This window comes from Anastrepha obliqua, chromosome 1 (genome assembly GCF_027943255.1).
Source record: "Anastrepha obliqua isolate idAnaObli1 chromosome 1, idAnaObli1_1.0, whole genome shotgun sequence".
NCBI classification, from domain to species: domain Eukaryota; kingdom Metazoa; phylum Arthropoda; class Insecta; order Diptera; family Tephritidae; genus Anastrepha; species Anastrepha obliqua.
Genome location: NC_072892.1, coordinates 122,000,874 through 122,026,286, shown reverse-complemented (window position 1 = coordinate 122,026,286; position 25,413 = coordinate 122,000,874). Strand labels below are relative to the sequence as shown.

Here is a 25,413-nt window from a genome sequence, read left to right as displayed (position 1 = left end):
TTGTATGAATGTTTTGGTTAATAACACAGGCCAACAAATCGAACGATTGATGACATGGTGGAGAACAACAACTAGCGCGCTGGTATATTAAAAATAACGTTGTAAAAAAGTAAAAAAAAAAATTAATAGTAACAAAAAATTAAAATTACATTTTAAAAATGTAAAAACGTTCGAAAAACAAAACAAAAATGTGCAGGCGCTGCTAAAAGTAAAATTGCACTGGCCAGCTGCTCTTGGCACAAAATTGCTCAGTTTTCTGTTACTACTATTACATACTCTATACGTGCGCTCTACAGCCCATCGATCATTTAGCCAATTAGAACGATCGGCTGCACTTTGTTGGCCTGTGTAATGATTAGGTAATGCTAAGTGATTGCGTCAATATTTGTCTTAATATTAAACAGCGCGTTGGTTCCAGCATTGAAAGGAGGGTTTTCTTGTAAAACAAAAAACACTAAATAAATAAAATAAAAACAAAATAAAAAATAAAAATATTTAAAAAAGAAATAAAAAATAAAAATATTTAAAAAAGAAATTAAAAATAAAAATATTAAAAAAAAAATTAAAAATAATATATTAATATAATTAAGCAAATTAATAATTTCACTAATTAGGCTGTGGACTACTTTGTCAGCTATACATACATACAAATACGTGAAAATTGTCCTATTAGGTGGGAAATTTTCATGTAATTATTCCACTTTAGTCACATTTTTGAGAACATATGCTTTTATTTATATTCGCTTAAGCACGAATTCGTAAATTTTGATTTTTGCAAAAAGTTTCAAGCAAATATTGTGATTTTCGAAATATTACTGAATTCATAGTCAACTAAAATTCGTTTCATGCTATTGAAAACTAAGTAAACCTCAAAATATTAGCAGTATTTAGTAATTTCTTTAGTTTGCAGACTTGTACACTGCCCGCAGTTTTAACTAGCTGAATTAGAGACTAAATTACAGCACTAGCGCCTTCGATTGGCCACTACTCTGCTCGCTATCTCCGGGCTTCGCTCATCTGACGAAAAATTTGCATGTAAACGCAACAACAATGTTATTGGGCAAGATTCGCCACTAGCGAGTATGGTTACACCTCACGAAACTGGTATAACTCATAATTCTCAATGCTGTCAATTCTCTTTAAAGAGAGTTTCATTAGGCCGCGTTCATACAGGGACTCTTTTGTTGCTTCAACCTTGCAATTCTCTTTTGGCGTTGCCTGTCGTATTCACACAAGTTGGAATTGTTAATTTTTAGTCACCATCGAGAAGAACGAGCATACAAACGGTATTGACAGCGCACGAGTATCACAAGTAACGAGTTGAAGCAACAAAAGTTGACCTCTATGAACACAGTCTTACAAATACTCATATGTTTGGCAGCTAACGCTTGGCGAATCAAAGAGGGCTTGCGTTTTTTGTCAAAGTCATATAAATTATGAAAATTTAATAGAATTGTAAATGTCAAAATTCAAGTTTTCTGGAATAGAATACCGAAGTCCAGCAATCAGTAGCGTACTTTAATGTTCTGAGTGCCGTAATTTAAATTATAAAATTAACTAAACTTTTTAAAAGATATAATAATAATTGCAAACACCTTCAATGATCTCTAAATAATTCTTAATTGCAACAATATTTGCATATTTTCAAATTTCTTCTACTTCTTTGCTTTTTATTTTTTGCCGCAAAATTTGTCTTCAATTATATTGATAAATAAGAAATACTTTTAGAAAACCCAGGATGATAGATTACCAGGATTGGCCATCAGCTATGGTGAACAACAAAACTGTGTACAACTTCGGCTGCCACGTCATCGGGTATTCGGCAGCAAATTGTTGCTCGCTCATTTAACACGTACATATTCCCCATGCGTGCAATCAATCGTTGTTCAGACGGCAACGAAGCAAAATGAGCGATGGTTGTGTTGGTTCTTCTCGTCAATCACCCACACAATCTCGTTTTGTTCGTAAACAAACCGCTATCATGACCCCTGCTACGACAGCCAACCAACTAATTCCATTAAATTCGCTGACAGCCAGTTCACGTTCTGATCGTGGCCACACCTCTAAACATCTTATCACTATGTAGAAAACCAACACTCTTTCAGTACAAATCGCCGCCGCTACTCGTTGTACTCGCAGCAGCATCAACGCGCGCTCCTCTCCAAATAAAACAGCAAACGCACTTAACGCACCACCTTCATCATGACACCCTTTACAAAAACTTCAGCCGACAAAATTTCAAGCGATTTGTTGGGTGCCCGAAATGATGTCAACGTCGATGACGTCGATGTCGACGTCGTCATTAGCAGCAGCATCAGTATCTATGGTGGTGGTATTGATTTTCGCTTCTGCATTGTATCTAAAAGTAAACATAAAGGAAAGAAAGAGAGAAAAAATCAATATTAATCAATGAAGTTTTGAACAGTTGTAGATAATAATTATTAGTTTATTTATAATTATTAGTTGATAGTTGGTTAATGATGCTTATATTATTTTATTTTTTCGCTTTTCTTCTTCTCCTATTACAAAATCGTATGTTGTGTGATGGCGTACGGCAAATGACCTTCATAATAGCTTGCAAGTCCATTCACATTCATCCAAATGCAAACGCTTATCATCTCATTCCACAAAAGTACACACTGCACAAATATCGTTTAAGTGGACGATGAGCAACAACAAATAGTAGAGCAAACATGTCACATTACCTGCGACGCAGAAATAGCAATAAAATGCACAGCATTGTGCCAGCTGTTGATAACGAGACGAACGAAATCGAAATGCAATCTAAAAACCACATACACACAAAAACAGACACGAACCTACATACATACATACATACATATATACATACTTGCATAAGTATTTACATACATATGTATGTACATACATTTATAAATAATACGCCATTCGAAACAAGCCCGAGTATGAAGAAATAGGAGAATGCAATTAGCCATCGATCGATCGATGGTGACTGCAAGTAGTTTGCTTTGAGGGGAGGACTCTGACACAGAAGAGCTGCTATGATGTAATTCACCCCATGATATCTCACCACCGCAGTGGACACAAAAACAAAAAATAAAAGATTGCGCCAATATGTTTCATTTAAACTCGGAAAATATGAGTATTTGTGTGTATACGCAATTACATACGTCTATGGTATTTAATTTTTGCTATTCGATTTGAAATTACCTTAAAAAAATGAAAATTAAATTAAAGACTCTTCGTATGCTTCTATGTTAGTTACATTTTCGAAATTTTCAAATTTTAGTTCATAATTTAGCGATCAACGCTTAGCGAAAAAAATGATTTGAGCAAGGAACTATTTGCTGCAAATGTAAAATTTTCCTTTGTACTGTTCGAGTGGCTCAAAACGCTTTCGAGGTTTAATTGAAGTAAATATTAGTAAAGCACTCGAAAAGCATTGAACAGGAAATAGACGACTGAAAACTGAACTAAAAGATGTTTTATTTAAAAAAAAAAAAAAAAAACGCATTCCGTTTGTCATAAATTCTCATGGAGCATATTGTTCAAAATACAACAAATATCTTCCGGCTATTGCTCAAGCTCAAGAAGTCGCGACGGGGACACCGTTTCAATACGATTAAGGAATATAGTAAAGCCTACAACGCATCGCATCTTCCAGACCATTTTGGAAGTTTATTTTAGTGAATGTCTCGAAGATTGGAAAAAATGTTGAAGTAAATGTTCTGTAAAATGCCGAAACTGCCATAACTAAATGGGGGTTGGTGCGTCGTAACTGCCATTCAGAAGAACGCAGGTTTGAATCTCCGCGCATGAAGCACCAAATAATAGAACAAGTTTTTTCTAATAGCGGTCGCCACGCGGGGACCCCCGAGCTTAGTTATATGCTAAGGCCATGGTATTACTGTCTTCAGCAATGCGAGAATCAGTACGCAGAGGCTGATTGTTTTAACAACATATTTTCAAGAACTGAAAGGTCTAAGTCACATCCTAGAATCAAAATTAAATATCTCCGTAAAATTCCAATTACAGGTAACATCTCAGATATTCTCTACATTAAATAAGCTCAGATAACTTCCAAAACGCATTATTAGTTATTTAGGCCTGTCCATAGATATTCTACATAAAAATTTAAAGTATTTTAATCAATAAGGAAATCTTCGGTTTTTTTCATCTTTGTTCTCCTGCGCCCTCATTTTTACAATTCTGAGGAATCGGATGATATGATGTTGCCTCAATTCTCTAATATATTTCTATAACAAACCTCCTGAAGCAGGGTTATAGAAAATAGACTTCGTCGAACAGGTTTGGCCACTGCCAGTCAAATGTTGTATTATTAGTACCCTTGTTTTCATCAAGTCGAAAAACTGTGCCTCTGTATCAAAAGGAAGAGCTTCTCAAAATGGCTTATTTGTATTCACTTCTTTACTACTTTTTCTTAAAGAATTTAACAGAATGTAAAACTCTTATTGCTTTCGAAAACGCAAAGGCCTCAAAGCAAGTTTTCTCTGCATGCAATTAGCAATTCACTTCCCCTTACAAAAATAAAAATAAAACCATAAACAAACAGTTAATTAACTAATAACAATATAACCTCAAATTGGCAGGCAGTTGCCAGTTTTCACCATTATTTCTGCAGACAAAACGCTATTTTGAACCAACCATCCAAATCAACGGCTGGCACACAGACATGCACACACACACACACACACACACAACAATAAGTTCATAACTGGGGCACACTTAAAAAGCCAACCAATAGTCATTCAAACAATTGACGAACTAAACGATGAGCGAAAAAGTGAAAGAGCCAGTTAGGCGATGGGTAGGTAAGCAACTTATGTATGTACATATGTTTTGTTGGTTTTGCATTCGTGATGGCCATGCTCGACCAAAACATTAAGAACGTGCTGGCATGAAGGTAAACAAAGTCTGTTTTTCTTTTTCACGCCCCCTTACCCTTAACCATAACAACATCACTACTAAGGCAAACCTCACTTCTCTCTTTTCTCTTCTCAAAAATTTAATGCACAAAATATGCGAAGACAATGATGACCGACAAATAAAATATCAAAAAACATTTGTTTTTACTACTCACCGTTAACGGCAATAGTATTAATAATAATATAATAATAACAACAACCACTTTAAGCTGCACAAAAACCTCGGATTCAAAACGACGGCGACAACGGAGCGAATACGTACAACTGTGTTGTTGTGATTCAATGCACTGGCACAGACAGCGAACTGCTTTCATTCGTAGCTTTCTTTCTTCACTACTGTTAATAGTACAGTGAAATGCCATTTCTCACCTGCATACACACACACATACCCATGTATTTATATATGTATGCATGTATGTACATTCCCACGGAGCCGTAATCGTGGCTGTCGTAATCGTCAACATTGCGGTCATTCGTACTATGGACCGCGAACGCTTCTTACGATTTTTACTACTCTGACGATTTATAAGTGTTTACGAAAGTTGAACCAAAAATAGTAAACTAAATTAAAAAATTAGAAACCCAAATCAAAACAAACCACACAAAATTATAATAATAGTGAAGTGCCGAACTCAAACTCTTATAACATTCGCTATCGCTTGCAAAGCATAACAGTCAGCGTTTTGTTTGTACACATTTCCGCGTAAATACATACACACATACATAATACATTTCCGCATGCATACAAATCCACTTATAGTTGTGTTTTATTCAAAAGCGCATTTCAGAATGGGATATTGCGGTTGGTGTGTTGGTCTGAAGGTGAAATTTAAAGGCGTCATCTTCTGTTCGACTAATAAACGATGAAATTCAATTCATTCACAACAGACTGGTGATGTATTTTATCTTATGGTTGACTTACTTATAGGACCACTGCTAAAACCAGAATAAACGAAAAACAACAAAAACTTATAACATCGAATACAAACACACTTGAATACCTACACATGCTTAGAATTTTAAGGTTTTCCTTGATGGGTTACTACCCATGCGAAATAGACTAATAGCCTAGACGGCGGCGTTAATCGTCATTAACGGCTTAATTCGGAATTATCTCAGGAGTTAAAGTTAACTAAACTCAAACTCTTATAAGGGTAACAAAGGCGTATTGACAACTTGACTTAATTCTCATAACTAAAGCGGATTAGGGGAATTTTCGATGGCAACATTGCCCAAAGAAGACAGTTAATATCTTGTGGGAATGAAAAGTAATGCAACTTTTAAAGAGAATAATAAGAAAGACTGTGCTAGTTTGCACTAATACGTTCGAAATAACATTAATTGTTTTGATATTAAGGAGCTATTTGAGAAATAGTGATTTAAAATTTTTTTTAATAAAAATTTTTTTTATTTTAATAAAAGTTTACATAAGAATACAATTATTATAATATATAAACTTACAAACTAACGCAGCAGTAAAATAAATAATTATTTGTTAGTAATAACCGTATTTGTGTCCTGCGGTCCAAATTTTACTGACAAAACTATCACACTACAATTTTAATAAGAATTAACTGGGCCTGTAATCCCGATTAACGCCACCGTCTCACTAGGCTATATTGCTTGATTTTGGTCATTTAATTTATCCTTCCTTTCAGTTTATATTTTATATACAGTGAAACCACGATAACTTGTACTCGCAAGGGTCCTGAAAATGTAAGAACATTTTGGTATCATCTACACCATCTCATTGTGTTAAAAAGGCTCTGTTAAAACAGAATAGTCAAGAGGAGACGACGCATTTCATAGATTTTCTTGTTTGTTTCCAGATTGTTTGTTTGATGCCATTTTGAAAATGAAATATTAGGACAGCACAGGTGCCCACATAAGGAAATTGAGCAGAGTCAAAACAGAAATTTTACAGATGTACAGATTTTATGACACATTTAGTCGTGAGGTTACGAAATATAGGGAATTTGTCAATTACATTCTTATGGGTACTTATTTTTTAATAAAATGTGGCAGGTAGCTATGAAAATTATAAGCAACTGTGTTCAAAATAATATGAGCGCGTCTAATTACCACGATCCACCACTTTTTTGTTTTTTTTGTATTAGTTAAAAACTACGTATTTGTCCACACAGATTTCCAAAACAATCAGTAGAATTACAAACGTTGCATCGTAAATAGTTCCTATTGGGTAATATGGTATGATCTTCGGCTATAATCCATGCACCCACACAAAAAAACTCTAACTAGAATGTTCACGCATAAAGCTGGTTATGCGTATCGTATTTAATACATTCGCTTTAAAAAATAAATTAAAGTAAAAATAAAATAAAACTGTACAGATTGACCGAAGGCCGTTCGAAGTGGAGAAACAGTACACGGAGCAATTGATGAAATAAACAAATTATACAAAACAACTGCGTGCCTATGTAAATGAGCGATACAAGTGCGATTTCACAAATAACAAAAAACCAAAAACAGGCAAAAGAGCGTGCGAGAGAAATGATGGGTTTTAAAGAGAGAGGAAATATATCTTTTAAATATGTATGTATGTATGTATGTAGATGCATTATATGTAGATAAGTGTGTATGTAGATATGTAACCGCAAATAGTGCGTATGTGGAAATATACATACATACATACTTTTATATTTGCGCATGTATGAACATGTTTATCTATTGTGCGTATTGTCGTCAGCGGCAAGATTTCCCGCCAAAAATCACAACTACCCAAGTCGCTATATGAATGTTTTGAAAGAGTAAAAAAAATGGCATTTGGAGCAGGTGTAAGCGAGAAGATTTTTTGGCTACGCATACATATGTATGTACATATGTAGGTATGTATAAGTAGGTATAGTACGAGTATATGCATGTAAAGAATGTATATACATACTGTATATTTTATGTGTACAAATAACAGTAACGCAAATGATTAAGAGCAAAAAGTAACGCTCTCTTTTATTCTAATAATATTCTTTTTAAAATATGTGATATTTTATAAATAATAAATATTATTATATTTATATAATATTTAATAAAGAATAAATATTTATCAATATTATATTTTATAAATTTATAAATATTTAATATTTACTATTTAAAAACTACATAAAATTCAATCACTGATCATACAGAAAACTCCACAGTATGGCAGCACCCAGCACAAGCAGAGTGGAGAGTTGCCTTTTCGCTTTTTTACACTCGTATTTTTCTTCATTTTATTTTGTTGGAATAACACGCGAACGCAATACCCGAAGAATATCTACTCGTACATATAGCCAGCACAAATAAATATGAAAGCACGATTGTGTATTATGTTTCTGCGCAGTAGAATGAAAGAGGGTGACAGACGTGGTGGAGTCTGATAGCTAGCTATGGTGCGCCTGGTGGTGTATTGTGGGTGCGGCTACCTCTGCCGCCGTCGCTGCAACGGCCACTACTACCCAGTGACTTTGCATTTGCCGTTGCCATACTGACTGTGGTGCTTGCAAATGCACAGATAATCATACAAATATAGATACGAATGCGACTGCATAACGATGACGACAAGAACAAAAAGCACACAAATAAAACGATTTAAAATACAATTTATATAGCAATAACAAAAAGCAGGAATAACAGCAAAAGTTGAAACCGAAAGAACATAAATAAAGAGAAAAAAAAAACGACGACGTTGACTACGACAAACACGTCGAAAAACGCATGAACCCCAGTGCACCATTTGAATATTTTATGACTTCTCTCTCTTTTACTGCCTACTCACTCACATACACACAGTCTCTTTCTCAAAGTGAATTCTGCAATTTTACCTTTAGCTTTTAGCGCATATTTTTGTATTTAAAAACTGGTGTTTAAAAGGCATTATTACCTATGGCAAAAAGTGGAATTAAATTAATATTTAAATCACTGCACTTGATATGGAATAGTATTACTTTTCTTACTTAACTAAATTGTTACAAATACATACATAAATGTCTCAACGACCTCTAATAAAATATTAATATTGATCAAATAAGAAGAAATAAATTAAATAAATAACTACTATTATTCATTCGATTTCTCTACAGAATTTCATTTCATGTGCTGGTGTAGGAGAGTATCTCATACGTACAAAACAACAGACAAACAATCTGGCTCGCTGAGCGACCGCTGTTGACGAGATGGTGGTACAGTTTAACTGTGCGTAGTGCGCCGAAAACTGTGACGAGATTTGCTCCATCGTGCAGCTTTTGTTCATTTATGGGCTTTGTCCGTCAGTCTTATGTTTGTTTGAATGATCTGACGTTTATAGGCATGATCGAAAACATAAAAACATACATATACAGACATACATACATGCATGTGCATACATATTTAGGCTTTAATACTTAATAGGAGAAATTTATACTAAACTTAAATGAATGCTACCACACCTATAATACTTGTATGAGGCACATATCCAAATATATTTATTTATATACATATATGTACATATATACATATAGGCACTATATATGTTATATATATATAAATAAATACTGGAGTTATCCTTCATTTGAAAAAAAAAAAAATATTATTGTAAATTCATTTAATCGCAAATTTTCAAAAATTTTCATTTTAATATTTTAATCGAGCTGAAACAATAATCTTAAACAATAATTTTTACTTGTACACATACGTACATATGTATCTGAATAAAAAATAAGTCCACTTTTTGACTATGTAGTGTATTTCTGCTCTTATATACAGTTTCTCATAAAATATCTACGTATCTTCCATTCCGATCCTGCTACACGGTTCTACACAGTTGCAAGTTACGAAAATGTTTAAATATTTGCAATAAAAATGGTAACGTTTCTTCACTCAAAGCCCCTAAAACCTCAAAATTTAACCCTTATCTTCCGTTTCCCATAATTGGAAACTTTTCCTATTATTTAAAAAACACTTCCCTCATGAAATTTTCAATTTGCATTACGTTTAGAAGTATACTTTTGAAGGAAAATAAGTGCACTCAAACTAGTTTAAGCCAGTAGGGATGCACAGACTTCAGAAATATATATTTATTTATTGAATTAAAGAAAATGTTGATTTAAATTTAATTATGGATTAAATTTGGTTTATTAATACATTTCACAAAATTTAATAGTTAGGTTACAGCGTCAGCTACCAGGCTAACTATTACTCCGGAATTTAGCCTTTCTCAGGAAGTCGAAATTTTACAGCAACAAAAAATGTGCAACACAAATAAATTTGAAGCGCAACACGGTTGAAATATAACATGATATATATCCCAAATGTACAGTGATGGACAAAAGTCTACATACCCCCCTATTTTCGTTCAATGTCTGCAAAGTTTATTGAAAATTGTGTTGATTCAGTTCTATTTGAAACATTTTTGAAATCACAATCAACTAAAAAAATACATAGTTATGGGGGGAAAACCCAAAACCAGCGTTGACAAAATATACATACAGAACGAAGCTCCAAGCTTGTACACTAGTAAGTATCGGGTGTTGTGATAAGGTAAAGTACCGTTTTCCCCTCTTTTATTATGTTTACTACTCTACTTATATCGAATTCAGCCATGATTTGAACACTTGAGCAGCAAAAATGGTTCCGCGAAAAGAGATCAGAAGATTATATGCTGGTTATACAGCATACTATATAAAAAAAGAAATACAGTGAAATTTCAAAAATTTGAAACTTGAGCCAAACAACAGTAGAGACCATAGTAAGAAATTAAAAAAAAAATATTGGTCCTACCCGAATATAAGCCGCGCAGTGGCCACCCGAATAAATTATCTCGCAGAGACATCCGTTTGATTCGCAAGCAAGTGGACAAAAATCCTAAAGTTAAAACTTCAAAATTAACCGAACATATGTACCAATCATATCAGAAAAGTATGCCCATCCAATAACAATTAGAAGGCTTCTAAACAATAATGGTTTCCACAGTAGAACACCAAGCAAAATTCCACTAATATCTGGAAAAAAAACCGTAAACTTCACCTTTGGCCAAAAGTGTCGTATCAAATACGATATTGTTTTTACGCACGAGAAAATCTTTCATCGAAAGTGGCACAGACAATCGTCGCTCGATGTATAAGGCCAGGGTTTAATAAATTTAGCAGCAATGGAAGAGCAAAAGTTTGGGGGAAAAAAATATTGCACTCAATCCTAAGAATTTAACTTCAACTGTCAAGCGTGGTGGGGGCAACGTTATGGTTTGGAGAGCTGCATTTAAAGTTTGAATAATAGAATTAATTGAGGGTAACATGGATCTTTATAAATGTAAATCTTTGCTGAAACATGATTTGAAACCTTGCTGCAGGTTGGATCATTCACACGATCACAGGCACACCACACAATTTGTTAAGAATTGGCTGCTTTACTATGCACCAAGACGATTATGCACACCACAGCAAAGCCAACAATTAAATATATTTGAGCATTTACTGAAAATTTTGGCACGCAAAATCCAGGTTTCTAGCGCTGTTGTACTCACCGAGCGCATAATAGAAGCTGGGAACAGAATTAACATCTGCAGAGCTGACAAATTTAGTTGTTTAGATGCCATGTCGGCTTCAAGTGGCTAATGGTGCTAACAATGGACAACTAAATACCAAAGATAGCAACATTATCTGGGCTTAAGTAAAGTTTTCACATAAAAGTAAGTTTTTTGTTTGGTACTGTATGTAGGCCGCCGTAGCCGTAGGCTGGTGCGTGGCTACCATTCGGGAGTGTGTTGGATCGAATCTCCGTGCATGAAACAGCAAAATGATAGAAAAATGTTTGTTTCTAATAGCGGTCGCACCTTGGCAGGCAATAGCAAACCTGCAAGAGTATTTCTGCCATAAAAAAATTTTCAAAAAAACCATTTGCCGTCCGGAGACGGCTTAAAACTGTAGGTCCCTCCATATCTGGAATGAAATCAAGACGCATTCCACAAGTAGGAGGAGGAGCTCGGCCAGACACCTAAACAAAATTACACGCGCCAATTATTTATTTTCGTTTATTTAAGTAGACTTTTTTCGAGGATGTTTTTGCGTTTTCCCTCCATAACTTTGTTATTTCATGTTAAATAATGAATTTTGTAGTTCATTGCAATTAAAAAAAGTTTCATATCAAAATGTGTCAGACTATCAAATCAACGAAAACGTATGTAGACTTTTAGACATCACTGTATTTGCATACAACATACATATGTAGGTATGTATCAGTATTACCTGAAACTTTACTATACTCGGCACTTTCCTCTTACTTGCGATTTAAAAAAAAAAAATTAAAATAAAAAAAATTAGTCAAACAATACTGATAAACTTTCAACTAATAAAAAATACAACAGCACTTAATACACATACACACATACTTTCGCATTGAGCCCAAACACTGCCAAGTGGCGGGAAGACATTGCTAAATTCTGAAAAGAAAGTCTCCAAAATAGAAACTGATAAGACCAATTATAACCAAGCATCTAATAACTAAGGCAATCATGGCGTAGCAGCACAGCCATAGTAGCGTCTATGTGAAGCCGAAAAATAGCGATTATCAACGCTGTTGTTGGCGGAATTGTGACTTGTTTACGCAAAAAGTAAAATTACGTTTCATGTGTACGCGACTCTAGAATGAATTGCTATCAAATATTTTGGCGCTCATTTGACAAAATTTTCTGCTTGTTTTCATACTCATTTCGATGTTATTGTGATTGTGGTTTTCTGCATACATACATACATACATATACAGCAAACCTGCGACGAGCGCGTTATGCCACTCTTCGTATTAACGTTTTTGTTTTTGAAGCCAACGAAAAAGTAACTTTTATTTTTATACCCACAGCAGTAGTCTTTGCAATTTCTGTTTTTGTTCGACCTTTCTTACTTAACGATTTTGAGTTTTGAGTTTTGTGTTTGTTATGCATTTTTTATTCTATTTTTTATACACACATACATACATACTATATATTTCTTTCATGATTTGTTTTTTGCTATATGCTTTGAATGATTGCCAAAAAATTAAGCGCATTTTATTGGTGACAACACTTTTACAACAACAGTGGCATTGGATAAAAAGGCGGGCTCACCCATCGACGTCAATACTGCCCGAATGTAGAAGAGATATGCAAACAAATGAGCAAAACAACAATGCTGCGGACAGTTAAACTAAGAGCAGGAGACCGAAGACGCAGTCAGATCAACAACAAGTCAGGCCACATATTTTTAAAACAGAAACATAATCAAGACGCACGCTTGTATGTATGTAGGCATGTATGTATGTATGGATGTAAATTAATCATATAAAACCACATATAAACATATCTGTTTGGATACGAGCAAGTAGTTATTAATGAATAATAATTCGTGCGCCACTAACTGAAGAACAACTGTACTATGGGGGCAGTGCATTAAATCAAAGGAATATTTTTTTATCAAAGGCGGTGGCGAACGCGCGCATGCAAATTAAATTTTACAGGCAATTAAATTACAACTCTATCAAGGCTTGGAATATAAACTCAGTTCTAAAATGGAAAATTTTTAATAAAATGTTTGCATACCCAAACACTTGGAATAAAAATGCTCGATTTCGCTGAATAAATTCTAGCAGGTCATGAAAAGTGCTCAAAAATCGAGGATATTCTTTTAGAGTCTACTTTTACCTCAAGTCTGCAAAAAAAAATTCCTAAATATACATGATGCAGGGTGATGAAAAATTAATTATAGAAATATTCTAACAATCGCCTATTAGGAAGCAACTACATACTTACCATTGAAATACCTGTAACAATTATATGAGGTGCTTTTTTAAAAGCTTGAGAACTTAAAATGTTAATACAAAACAGAAATACCTATTGTTGGATTGAATTTTTATTATTATACTCTGCTGTATAATTTCATGGCATTCATTTTTTGAATATGATATACGGGATATGTCCGCCACGGCTACGAGTGACATACTTAGTCCATTCGATCAGTCCAATTTTTGACTACTTCTTCCAATAAATCTGGCCGTAAGGCGTCAACGGTGGCTTGAATATTGCAATAAATCGGATGGGAAGGGCGGTGTATGGCAAATAACGCCGTCTAATTGGAACCAAATGTTGTCGATGTTTAGCTGATTAATTTTTGGAAACAAAAAATCGGCCAGAAGGGCTTTTGTAAAAGTTTGGGAATTCAGTTTTTACATACACCCACACTTTTGCGGTGAAAATCATATTGAAATGCAGCCAGACTTAGCTTCATTTCAATGTTAACAGATAATAAGAAAAATTTGCTGAATATTACATTGAAAAAATATATTCTAGCTCATGTGACGTGACGCCTTGGGACTACTTTGGACACCTGTTGTTGTTGTTCTAGCAGTTTACTATTACAGACTGGTTTGTCAATTGCTATAATTGTCGACTTGAGAGCCGATATTCGGCCAATTATTAGTGAGGTATGGAAAAAGTAGAAAAGAAGAAAAACATTTTTCTAATAGCGGTCGCCCCTCGGCAGGCAATGGCAAACCTCCGAGGGTATTTCTGCCATGAAAAAGCTCCTCATAAAAATATCTGCCGTTCGGAGTCGGCTTAAAACTGTAGGCCCCACCATTTGTGGAACAACATCAAGACACACACCACAAATAGGAGGAGCTCGACCAAACACCCAAAAAGGGTGTACGCGTCAATTATATATGTATATATAGATGTATATGGAAAAAGTTGTACAAGGCTCTACCGATCGTATTTCGTCTAAGGCGCAGTCGAGGTAATATCGCCTCCAGAATTATTTATAATGCAATAAAATTATATAAAAATACAATAAAATTTGCAATTCGAAATAACTTCTCGAGTTTATTTTAATAACAATTTATTATATTCCATGCCACTGCTGCTGTTAAATATAAAAAGTTACATATGTACAGGAAATTGAGTTTAGCAGAGGTCGTTGGTTTAAAAAATTCTAAGTTACTTTATTTTCTGCGTATTATTATTATTTTTTTTATTGGCGCGATAACCGCTTAAGTGATTTCGGCCGAGTTTAACAAAGCGCGTCAGTCTAAGTAATTTTAATTTTTTAAGTCATAAAAAGGAACAAAAAATAAATAAAAATTTTCTATTAAAAAGTAAAAAATATTTTTTTCTATTAAGAAATAAAAATACAATAGAAGTTTTCTATTAAAAAGTAAAAAAATATAGATTTTCTATTAAAAGTAAAAAAATTTATATTTCCTATTAAAAAGTAAAAAAAAATATATATATTTTCTATTAAAAAGTAAAAAAAAATAGATTTTCTATTAAAAGTAAAAAAATTTATATTTTCTATTAAAAAGTAAAAAATCTATATATTTTCGATTAAAAAGTAAAAAAAAACCTTATAGGTTTTATTAACAATAGAAAAAAAAATTTAATTGAAAAATACATATTTTCTATTGTATTAAAAAGCAAACAAAAATGTATTAATAAGTAAAAAAAAACATTATAGATTTTCTATTAAAAAGTAAAAAGAAAATAGATTTTCTATTAAAAGTAAAAAAATTTATATTTTCTATTAAAAAGTAAAAAAAAACTAATTATATATTTTCGATTAAAAAGTAAGAAAACAAAATTATAAGTTTTCTATTAAAAAGTAAAAAAAAAAACATAGATTTTCTATTAAAGAGTAAAAAAAGTATATATTTTCTATCAAAATGTAAAAAAAATACATTTTTCTATTAACAATAGAAAAAAATTTTATTTAAAAAATATATATTTTCTATTAAAAAGTAAAAAAAATATATTTTTTTCCATTAAAAAGTAGAAAAAAATATATATTTCTTATTAAAATTATATATTTTCTTCTATTGAAAATAGAAAAAAGAAAGTGTGTGGTAGTTCACGGAACCCGCACGATTGAAGTGAAACTTCTTTTATCAACAAATCAATAATTTAACTATTATTTCAATATAATGCATGCAGAAGTCATGGAAAGCATGGAATGGAATTTTATTAAACAGAATTATTTATTTATTTTAATATAAAAAGAAATGAATTTATTGTACTCAATTACATTTGGTTCTCGGCATTGTCATTATCATTATTGGATTCGTTTTCCAAAAATGAAACAAGGGCTTTATGGTAACTGAAATACGTAAAAAATGATCTACATTCTAATCTATCAAGGTATCGATGAAATACTGCATCAATGGTAGTTCCGCATCTTGTTGTTGGTACTACAAATTATCACTTATCGTACAACCGGAGGATTCACTGTCACGGTGTTCAACAGTAGCTCTTAATTTTTTACGCTCCAAATACTCACGTTGCCGTTCAGCACCTGTTTTCGGTTTCCGTTTTTGTTGATTTGATGCCATATTTAACAGAAATCAATCAACAAAACAAAATATGTTTGTAAGATTTGCTCAAAACTACACACACACTCTATGACGCGTCTCGCGTTACTAATATAATATTGTGTTTGGGATAACTGTCAACTGTTTCCACCGAAATGCGTTCGCAAAGTGTATGGTCTTTGGTATGGTAAACAGATTTATGATACATTATTTTGCGGCGACAGCACAGCGCGATAGCCCAGCGGCTAGCAATGTGGGCTTCCGATCCGAAATCCTTGGTTCGAATCACAAGAAAATTTTTTTTTTTTTTTTTTTTATGCATTTATTTCATTTTGTTTTATGATATGTTTATGAGCAGATTTTTTTCATGGCAGAAATACACTCGGAGGTTTGCCATTGCCTGCCGAGGGGCGACCGCTATTAGAAAAATGTTTTCATTAATTTTGCTTTCACCGAGATTCGAACCAACGACCTCTCTGTGAATTCCGAATGGTGATCACGCACCAACCCACTCGGCTACGGCGGCCGTCAATCAAATGTCATATTTACAAATTACATTCGATAAGAATGCAATAATAAACGACCGCATTACATTCACGACGACACGCCACGCCAGTCTTTTAACAGATGGCGCTGGCATAGCGTGAGTTTTACGTAGTTTAGCGTAGTTTTACTCCTCACAGCGTTTCATCCACGCCACGCTTTTAACAGATGGCGCTGGCGTAGCGTCACATATCGATGAAACGCTATGGTTTTACTCCTCACAGCGTTTCATCCTTCGAGACAAAAGAAGTTTCACTTCAAAAAAATTTAATTAAAAAAATATATATTTTCTATTAAAAAGTAAAAAAATATTTATTAAAAATAGAAAAAAAATATATACAATTTTTTAAATACTAGCCACTCTCGACTGACTTGTAATACAAACATTGAAATAATCAACTATAACCGAAATATTAATCAAATTGAATTCGCGCCTTTGTCCGCTTTCTTCGCTTTCCTTTTAAATCCGTATGCCGATACAAACTAATTTAATTATCTGTATTTTGTAACATATTTTTAAACTATTCATCGCCCCATTCATTCAAACATACATAGAATGTATGCATGTAGGTATGTATGTACTGTGTAGATGTGACCACGCATCGTCGGACCGCCAATAAAATTGGCAACAGCCGAGCAAAACAAAATTAAACAAATTAATAAATGTAACAAAAACGTATACAGAGCGCAGCGAATAGTCGGACAAGCAGAATGTGACAAAAACATTCAAAACATTCGTTACGGTGTCTTTTCGTATGAGTTTGTTTCACTTTTTGATGGTATGGGAATTTCATCTCCCCGCCAAATTTTTTATTGACAATTTCTTAAGAGTTGGCGAAGTGTGTACTTGTGTACGTATGTCAAGTGGTGAGCTGCAGTGGCGGCGGCGGAATACACCATCAATAACAGCTGTAAAAAAGGCTGTGTGGCGGCAAGCATGTGTCCGGCAAGATTTTCAGGCGGGAATTATTTCGGGCGCGAAAACCAAGCATACATGCGTGTATTTACGTACATAGAGATGTATGTACATACATATGTACGAAAATGCACATGTTAGTTTGAGTGGACACAAAAAGAATTTCAAAACTACGCGTATACAAACCAAATTGTAAATGTGTTGAAATGTATGTAGAATATATTTGAAAATGAAAAGAGGACACCTGAACTCGGAAAGGCACTACCAACCAACAACCAATAGCACCACCACACAAATAGCGCACTCATAAAAACGCTTTACGATTTTTGGCGCCCAAAAGAAAATACCCTAGGTATGTATATGTATGTATGTGTGCAGATATAATCTCAGTGCATGCACCTTGTAAAGGAATATGTATGTATGTATTATTGAGTGAATGCATGATAGCCAAATGAATTGATGTGCACACATTTCCAAATGTGAAATAAACAAAGATTTACACGGGCATGTGCGTAAATGCAAATGTATGTATGGATGCAATATGTAAAAGGCGAATGTAGTAGTAATGCCCGCCAAAAGCATACGAAGAATTTGAATCATTAGCCTGTTTGCATACATATGCGGACATATACATACATATATTTATAATACTTAGCAGAACTATAAAATTACCACATATTTATTTTTAATTCAAATATTTTTTATTTCTTTCTACAGTCTTACAGTCGTACATTCAAAATAAAAAATTTCGTATATTTGACATATTTTTTATATAATTTGATACATTTTACAACATGAATATATATAAACTGTAGATGAATAGCTTAAAAAAAACAAGCGAAGTTAGAAATTATAAAAAATAGTATAGAGCATATTATAATAATATTATAAAATTGTATTATACAATTTTATTATATTATTTTTTTAAATTTATTTTATTATAAAATTTTATTTATTATTGTTACAAAAAAATATTTTTTTATTTTTATTTTTATAAAATTATAGTTGATTCTATAGCAAAGACCATATCAATTAAATTTTTCATAAAAATTTGGAACTTTTAATCAGTAGCATAAAAACATATTTGTTCAAGATTTCCAATAATTCGATATATTTTCATCATCTTTTAATTTTTTATAATAAATTTAAATAAAACATATATTTTTTTAATTTATGGTATACAGTTTTATAGCCCTTTAAATTTTATTGCAATAAAAAGCAAGTTTGTAATGGCAAAAAGTCTAGTCGATTTTTAATAATTTTTTTTCATGACGTTGTGACGCATTTTTCCATATACAAAGGAAGCATAAAAACATATATGTACAAGATTTATGAAAATTCGATATATTTTCATCAAAATTTTGAACTTTTTAGATTTTTATAATAAATTTAAATGCATTAAATTTAAATTTAAATTAATTAATAAATTTAAATATATGTATATGTATGTATTATTTTTATGTGCAATAAAATGCAAGTTTGTAGTGGCACAAGATTCGCGTTGATTTTTAATAATTTTTTTGCAATAATGTTGCTGCTTTTCGCCATATAAAAAAGAAGCATAAAAAACGTTTAAACAAGATTTATGAAAATTCTACATATTTTCATCAAAACTTTGAATCTTATAAATACAATACATTTTATAATAAATTTTAATAAAAAAAATTGTTTTGTTTTAATTTTTATGATATTTATTGGTATGCAGTTTTATAGCCCATTAAATTTTAATAATAATAGTATGCAAGTTTGTATGTCACAAAATTCGCGTTGATTTTTAATAATTTTTTTTCTGACAATGTTGCGCATTTTCTCCTAACATATAATCTTTAGAAAATTGTGGGGACGCACGAATCATGAAATTTTGTTAAAATAAATGCAAGTTTTAACCTGACGGTTTTTTTGCTCTTTAATCCATATAATAATTAATTATATTAATTTCTTGTGCTAGAAAATACGCAGATTCGTTAAAAAAAAAAACAGTTTTAAATTATTTTAACCGAAAATAATGCATTTCTTTCCCCCAAACTAATAAAGTATTATAAAGGACATAAGAAAAAAAAAATGTACAAGTATGTATACACTTATACATATAATATGACTGTGAGTGAAGTAATGAAGCAATTTGCCTTGGCTCGCAAACAGCGATTAAGAAAGCATGCCAACGACGCAGCATCCAGCTTAATTCTGCTGAATTCTTCTTTCAAAGATGATTAAAATGCTTTCTTAAAACAAGTTCAATTATTAAATGAAAATTGCTTATGAGCATCGTTATCGATATATTAGTTGTAATTGTGCAACGCTTCTAAAAAATGTATCAGAATCGTTGAAAAATAGAAATAATAAAAAAATAGAAATATAAAAAAATTAATACATAAAAAAAAATATATGTACATATATAAAGAAATATAAAAAATTAATAAAAAAAAATATATAAAAAAATAAAAAATAAAATATATATAATATAAAAAATTAAAATAAAATATATATAATATAATATAAAAACAAATAAAAAATATGTATATGTATATACAAAAAATATATAAAAAAAAATAAATATATATACCTATCTAAGTGTGTCTTATGAAATCTGTGTATATACACTATAAATAATATATATGTACATTTGTATGTGTGTATGCATATCTTGATATGAAAAAAAGACTTGCACAGGAATATCAAATATATGAATGTATTAACAAAATAATAATTAAACAAAATAAAACTTTATGAGGCAATATGAAATTAGATAACAACAACTGCAATAATGCATTATAACAAGTTACATAAATATATTTTGCATACCATAAAAAATAATAAAAAACCCGACAGCAGGAATAATATCTTTGGACACTGTATACCTTCAGAATATTTAAAAGTTGTTGAGAGTAAAAACATTGGAAAGGTTGTGAAATATCATATTTCGAATAGACAAACCTAAAGAAATTCATTTATGTAGAGTTAAGTGCGATTTAGATTGAGGGTAATTCTCCAGTAAATCAGAATATGACTAAAAATATTATTGTTATTATTATAATTTATTGACAAAATTAAGTAAATTAACTTGCTAAAAATGTACTAATGAGCATTAGCTGCCAGGGCTATCAGCTCATGATGACTAAAAATAAAAATACTAAATTTGACCTGCTAGCTGACGATCTGTGTTACTGGTGCGCCTACGCTTATTTACTTATTTCTGTATAGTAAAATAATAATAATAAAAATATAATTTGTACTGTAATTTATTATTTTATAAATTGTTATAAATAAATAAATAAAAAAAATGTCAAGCTAAGTTATATATAATATAATAAAATATTAAAAGAAAGTTACAGAAAAAAATGTTAAAAAATTATATTTATTATTATTATTATAATTTGAAAGATAAATAAAAATTATAAATTTGTAAGATAAATAAAAAGTTACTAATTCATAAAAAGGATAAATATAAATTAATAGGATCAACAAAAGTTTGCCAAAACACTCATTCGCTCATTTATTTCATACTTTTCAATGGTAGTACTATTTCCCCAATTTATGTTCGGATAAATAATTTAGTACGAATAAAAGCCATAGACCAACATTCTGAAAAAAAGCTTTCGCCAAATAAACTTTCTCTACTGGTGAATAAAAACACGCCCTAAATGCGTTCACTCGCGCTAAGTAAACAATTTTTCAAGTTGAGTCTCAATCAAAATAATTCTGTTTTGGCAACACTGCGACATTGATTTCATAACAAGGGTTGAAATGGAAAAAATTACCGCCAAGCAGAGTGCGCGCACCTTCCGCTGACGCTTGGGGTAAATCTTAGCAGAAACCCAACAAATTAAACAAAACTACCTTCTTTGCGCGTTTTCGTTACGTCCATGCAAGGAAGTCTCTGCGCGCCAAAGAAAAAGGAAATGAAATGATGAATCAGGTGTTTTGCGAGTTGCCATATTATTGCTAGGAATATAGCGCGGTATATTTAACAGTTATGATGAAATCTATAAAAACTATTTTTTGTTGTCCTTTAACTGCTATTGGCGCGCAGGGCGTCGTATAAAAACTAGTTGGTTTGGAAAATAATTATATTCGTCAATTTGACTCACCAGTGATTAATGACTGCTTGGTGTAGGGTTTGTAACGCGCATCTTCAGTGCCCGCGTCGGTGGTGGTGCGGTTGCTGGTAAGCGGCGTTCTTAGTTTATTTTTTGCGGACAACGTAGGTGTCGTCTCGAGCTGCTCCCGACGTAATAACAGCACATCGCTATTACTTTTATTTTTTTGTTTTTGTAAATCTCTTTCATGTGCCTCCAACTCCGTGGCGACTAGGCCAGGGAAAGATTCTTTGCCAGACTCAGATTCCTTATTGTTTTCCTTACTCAGCGCGATCGGTTCAATAATTTTGTAATTATCCAAACGTTTACGTTGACGTGCATTTTCATTGTCGAAATGGCGCACCATTTCACGCTGGTCGGGTTGACCGAAGAGATTTCTGCGCACCCCTCCACTGGGGCGCACTGGGGGAATCCTAGCACTGACGGCACTGCTGCTCGTATGAATTATAACTGGATGCACTTGGCAGGGTGCCATTTCTACTACAGTTTTGAACGCGAGTTTTTCTATTTCAATATTACGTTGATAAAACATGCATGCAATTCGATTTTCCAAAATTTTTCACTGTACTCTGTTGAATAATTTTCTTTTTGTTGTATTTTTTTTCTTCTTGATGCTATAGCAATGTGTTATATGTAGGTACCTCTGCGATTTTCACTGGTCGTGGGCAATTTTCACTTTGTATTATTCACGTTTGCACTGCACTCAATTGCGTTTTTGCGCCGCGTCTTTGTTGTTTAACTTAAACGTTTATGGGACCAATTTGCTTTAGTCACTTGGCTTTTTCTTACTTCTAATGTAACTATTTTCTTTGAGTTTGCTACGCGCCAATTATAAAAATTTATACAGTCACACACATACGCGTACACACATGTCACTTGTGTATGTGTGAAAATTCTATCAGAAACGCAAAACGACAGCACAATTATATTATATCCACACTCATCGGTCTTTCGAACACGAATGAAAAATCTAAAACTAAAAATCTACGTTTGTGTTCTTCGCACAAATGGCCGACCGACCAAGTGTTCACTTTCCAAAACGTCTCACCCAACATGTTCCACTCGTTCGTCTGACATTGCTATGTATATCTCGCTTGCTCCCAACGTAGTTATCGCTCGCACATCACAGGGTTACATAGAAGGGTAGTATACGAATCTGAATTGCGCAAGCTACTGGCATGAAATAAGCGGATACCAGCAGTACTTGTGTGATTTCACTCCTTAAAAGCATAAAATGCAGGTAAATACAGTTTCAGCCTAATCACTGCTTAATTCTGGCATACTAAAAAATTTACTTAAAATACCTTAAAATATATTTACTCTGCCAAGAAGTGCACTCGCTGCTAGCGCTGGCGTGTCCGAGGCACTTTCGCTGCCGGCGTACGACATCACTGTTGTGCTCAAACATGTCGCACACTTGAATGTTGCATGTTGTGTGCTACGCGTTGCATGTTCGTACCCATCTCATACTATCAAACATGCTCGACGTGAACTTGTTCGTGGCATGCGCAGTTTCGTCGTCGGCGTCTGCGTTGTAAACAACAATGCCGCCTTTGTTTTGCTCGCGTATTTCGCGTTTCTTGCACGAGTTTATATGTACATTTGTTTGTATGTATGCTTTTTTGTTGCCTTGTAAAAATTTGCAAACTCATAAAATATGTTTTTGTTTTCCTCTGTTCTTTCGCCAATCGCCAGTTGCCAATTGCCCAGTAGCTAGTAAACATTAATGTACGTATGTGTGCATATACCAGTACACAAATGGCACAGCAACGCTTTCTTTTGCTTCGGGAAGCAGTATTCTTTTTTGTTTGTATGTCTGGTTAGCGTTTTTTTGCGCTCACGCGGAGTGTTATGGCTGTTTTTTGCACGCTTTATGAATATTCTATTTTGATAGCATTTTGCGCTTATGCGCGCACATGCAAACGTACGTTTGTTTAACCGGAAGAAGGCGCGTCCGCTGCCGGAACTAAGCGGAGAATTATGACAGGTGAATATGAGAAATATATATACATATGTACGTATTTGTTTACATACGAATGTATGTATTTGGCGGTGCAAACAATTTTTGTGAAAACGGAAAAACATGAAAACATGCAAATATTTATGTACAAATTCAGAAGCGGGCTCAAGGTCAAATTATTCAATTGAAAACGAATTTACGCTCACTCTATTGTTGATTTAATTAAAATTTAAGTTATGTCTGCTAGAAGTATGTACAGTAAAATTTCTTACTACGAGCAGCTCTTATGAATGAACAGCTTCAATGAGATAACAAATTTCGTGCACAAAGTTTTCTCATTAACACTTCCATACAGATATTATCCAAATAACCGAACGCGTACACTATGTTTCAAGGCATTTTCATCAAAGGAAAGTGTAAGCCTAAAAAAGAAAATGTCATCCTTTTGGAATAACACTGCATTTTATCCAAGGGCATTCAACTTAACTACATAAATATATTTGTTTATCTCCAAGCAAAATGGCAATAAGCCAACCCCTCGATCCAAAATGCTACAATTTTTTATAGAAGCTTACTTTTAAGGCAGTTGCTATTTAAAATTGATGCTGTAAGCTCAACCTCAGAGCTGCCAAACGCCATTGTTGCACTTGAGGCTATGCATTTCATCTGAACATCTTGAGATTAAGTAGAAGTAACAACAATCCAAAACTACTTCCGTAAAACAGAATTTTCAAAAATTGATAAGAGTCTTCCCGATTTTGATCCCGAAGATGATATTCCAAGGGAAATATATGCTAAATTGCGCGATACTAGATTTGGCCAATAATTTCGGCGGTTGTCTCCGAAATGTATTTAAATGTATGGTATGTAACTATGTACGTGTTTTCTTGGGGTTATCCAGCTCAGTATCCTGATGAATTCTCTCAGGAACCATCCGAATGATGTTTTTGTAGTAATAATTGTATTGTAATGTTGGAATATTTGTGGAAGATGAAGGACCTGTAAATATGAACACTTTCAAGAGGACGATCTCTCCACGGCTAAAGGACGTAATGTAATTTTTCCAGAGTTTATCAATTGAAATGTTATCAATTTGACGTTATTGTTGTTGGTGTTATGTCCGTTGTTATTGATATTGTTGTTGTTGTTATTGTTGTGATGGCAGTTGTTATTGCTATTGTTGTTGTTTTTGTGGTTGCTATTGGTGGTGTTGTTGTTGTTGAAGCAGTTTACCTACATATTATATATAAAACCAATCAAAATGCAGTAAAAGGCAAAATATTTATTCGACAATTGAAGAGAAGTCTTTATACTATATTTTCAGCCGACATCCCTGTCTCAAACGATATGAACATGGCAACAATCCTATCCACGCCTATTATTGCAACAAGCAGTTTCCCAGCAGAATCCTCTCAATACCTATAATCAAAGCTTAACTTTATCGAAACATGGCTATTGCAGTGGGACATTTGAGTCAATTTGCAAAAATCAGTTGAAGCTACTTTTGCAATGAGAAAGGAAGACTGCTCAAAAGTTCCACTTAATGGTTCCGAGATCCCCCAAAGCGATACTGTTCAATATCTTAGAGTTCACCTTGATCGCAGACTAGCCTGGAAAGTCCACATGAAAGAAAAGCAGATGCAACTTAAAATTAAAACCAAAAAAATGTATTGGTTT

At 32.9% G+C, this 25,413-nt stretch overlaps 1 protein-coding gene across 1 annotated transcript; it reads right to left on the bottom strand.

Moving 5' to 3' along the window:
• Positions 1 to 1,548: 1,548 nt before the first annotated feature.
• LOC129235933 (uncharacterized) lies at positions 1,549 to 22,780 on the bottom strand. Its single transcript, XM_054870019.1, has 2 exons — positions 21,768 to 22,780; positions 1,549 to 2,359 (listed from the first exon to the last, which is right to left on the bottom strand). The coding sequence occupies exons 1-2, from the start codon at positions 22,306 to 22,308 to the stop codon at positions 2,322 to 2,324; spliced, it is 579 nt and encodes a 192-aa protein (XP_054725994.1). The 5' UTR covers positions 22,309 to 22,780; the 3' UTR covers positions 1,549 to 2,321.
• Between the last annotated feature and the right edge of the window lie 2,633 nt (positions 22,781 to 25,413).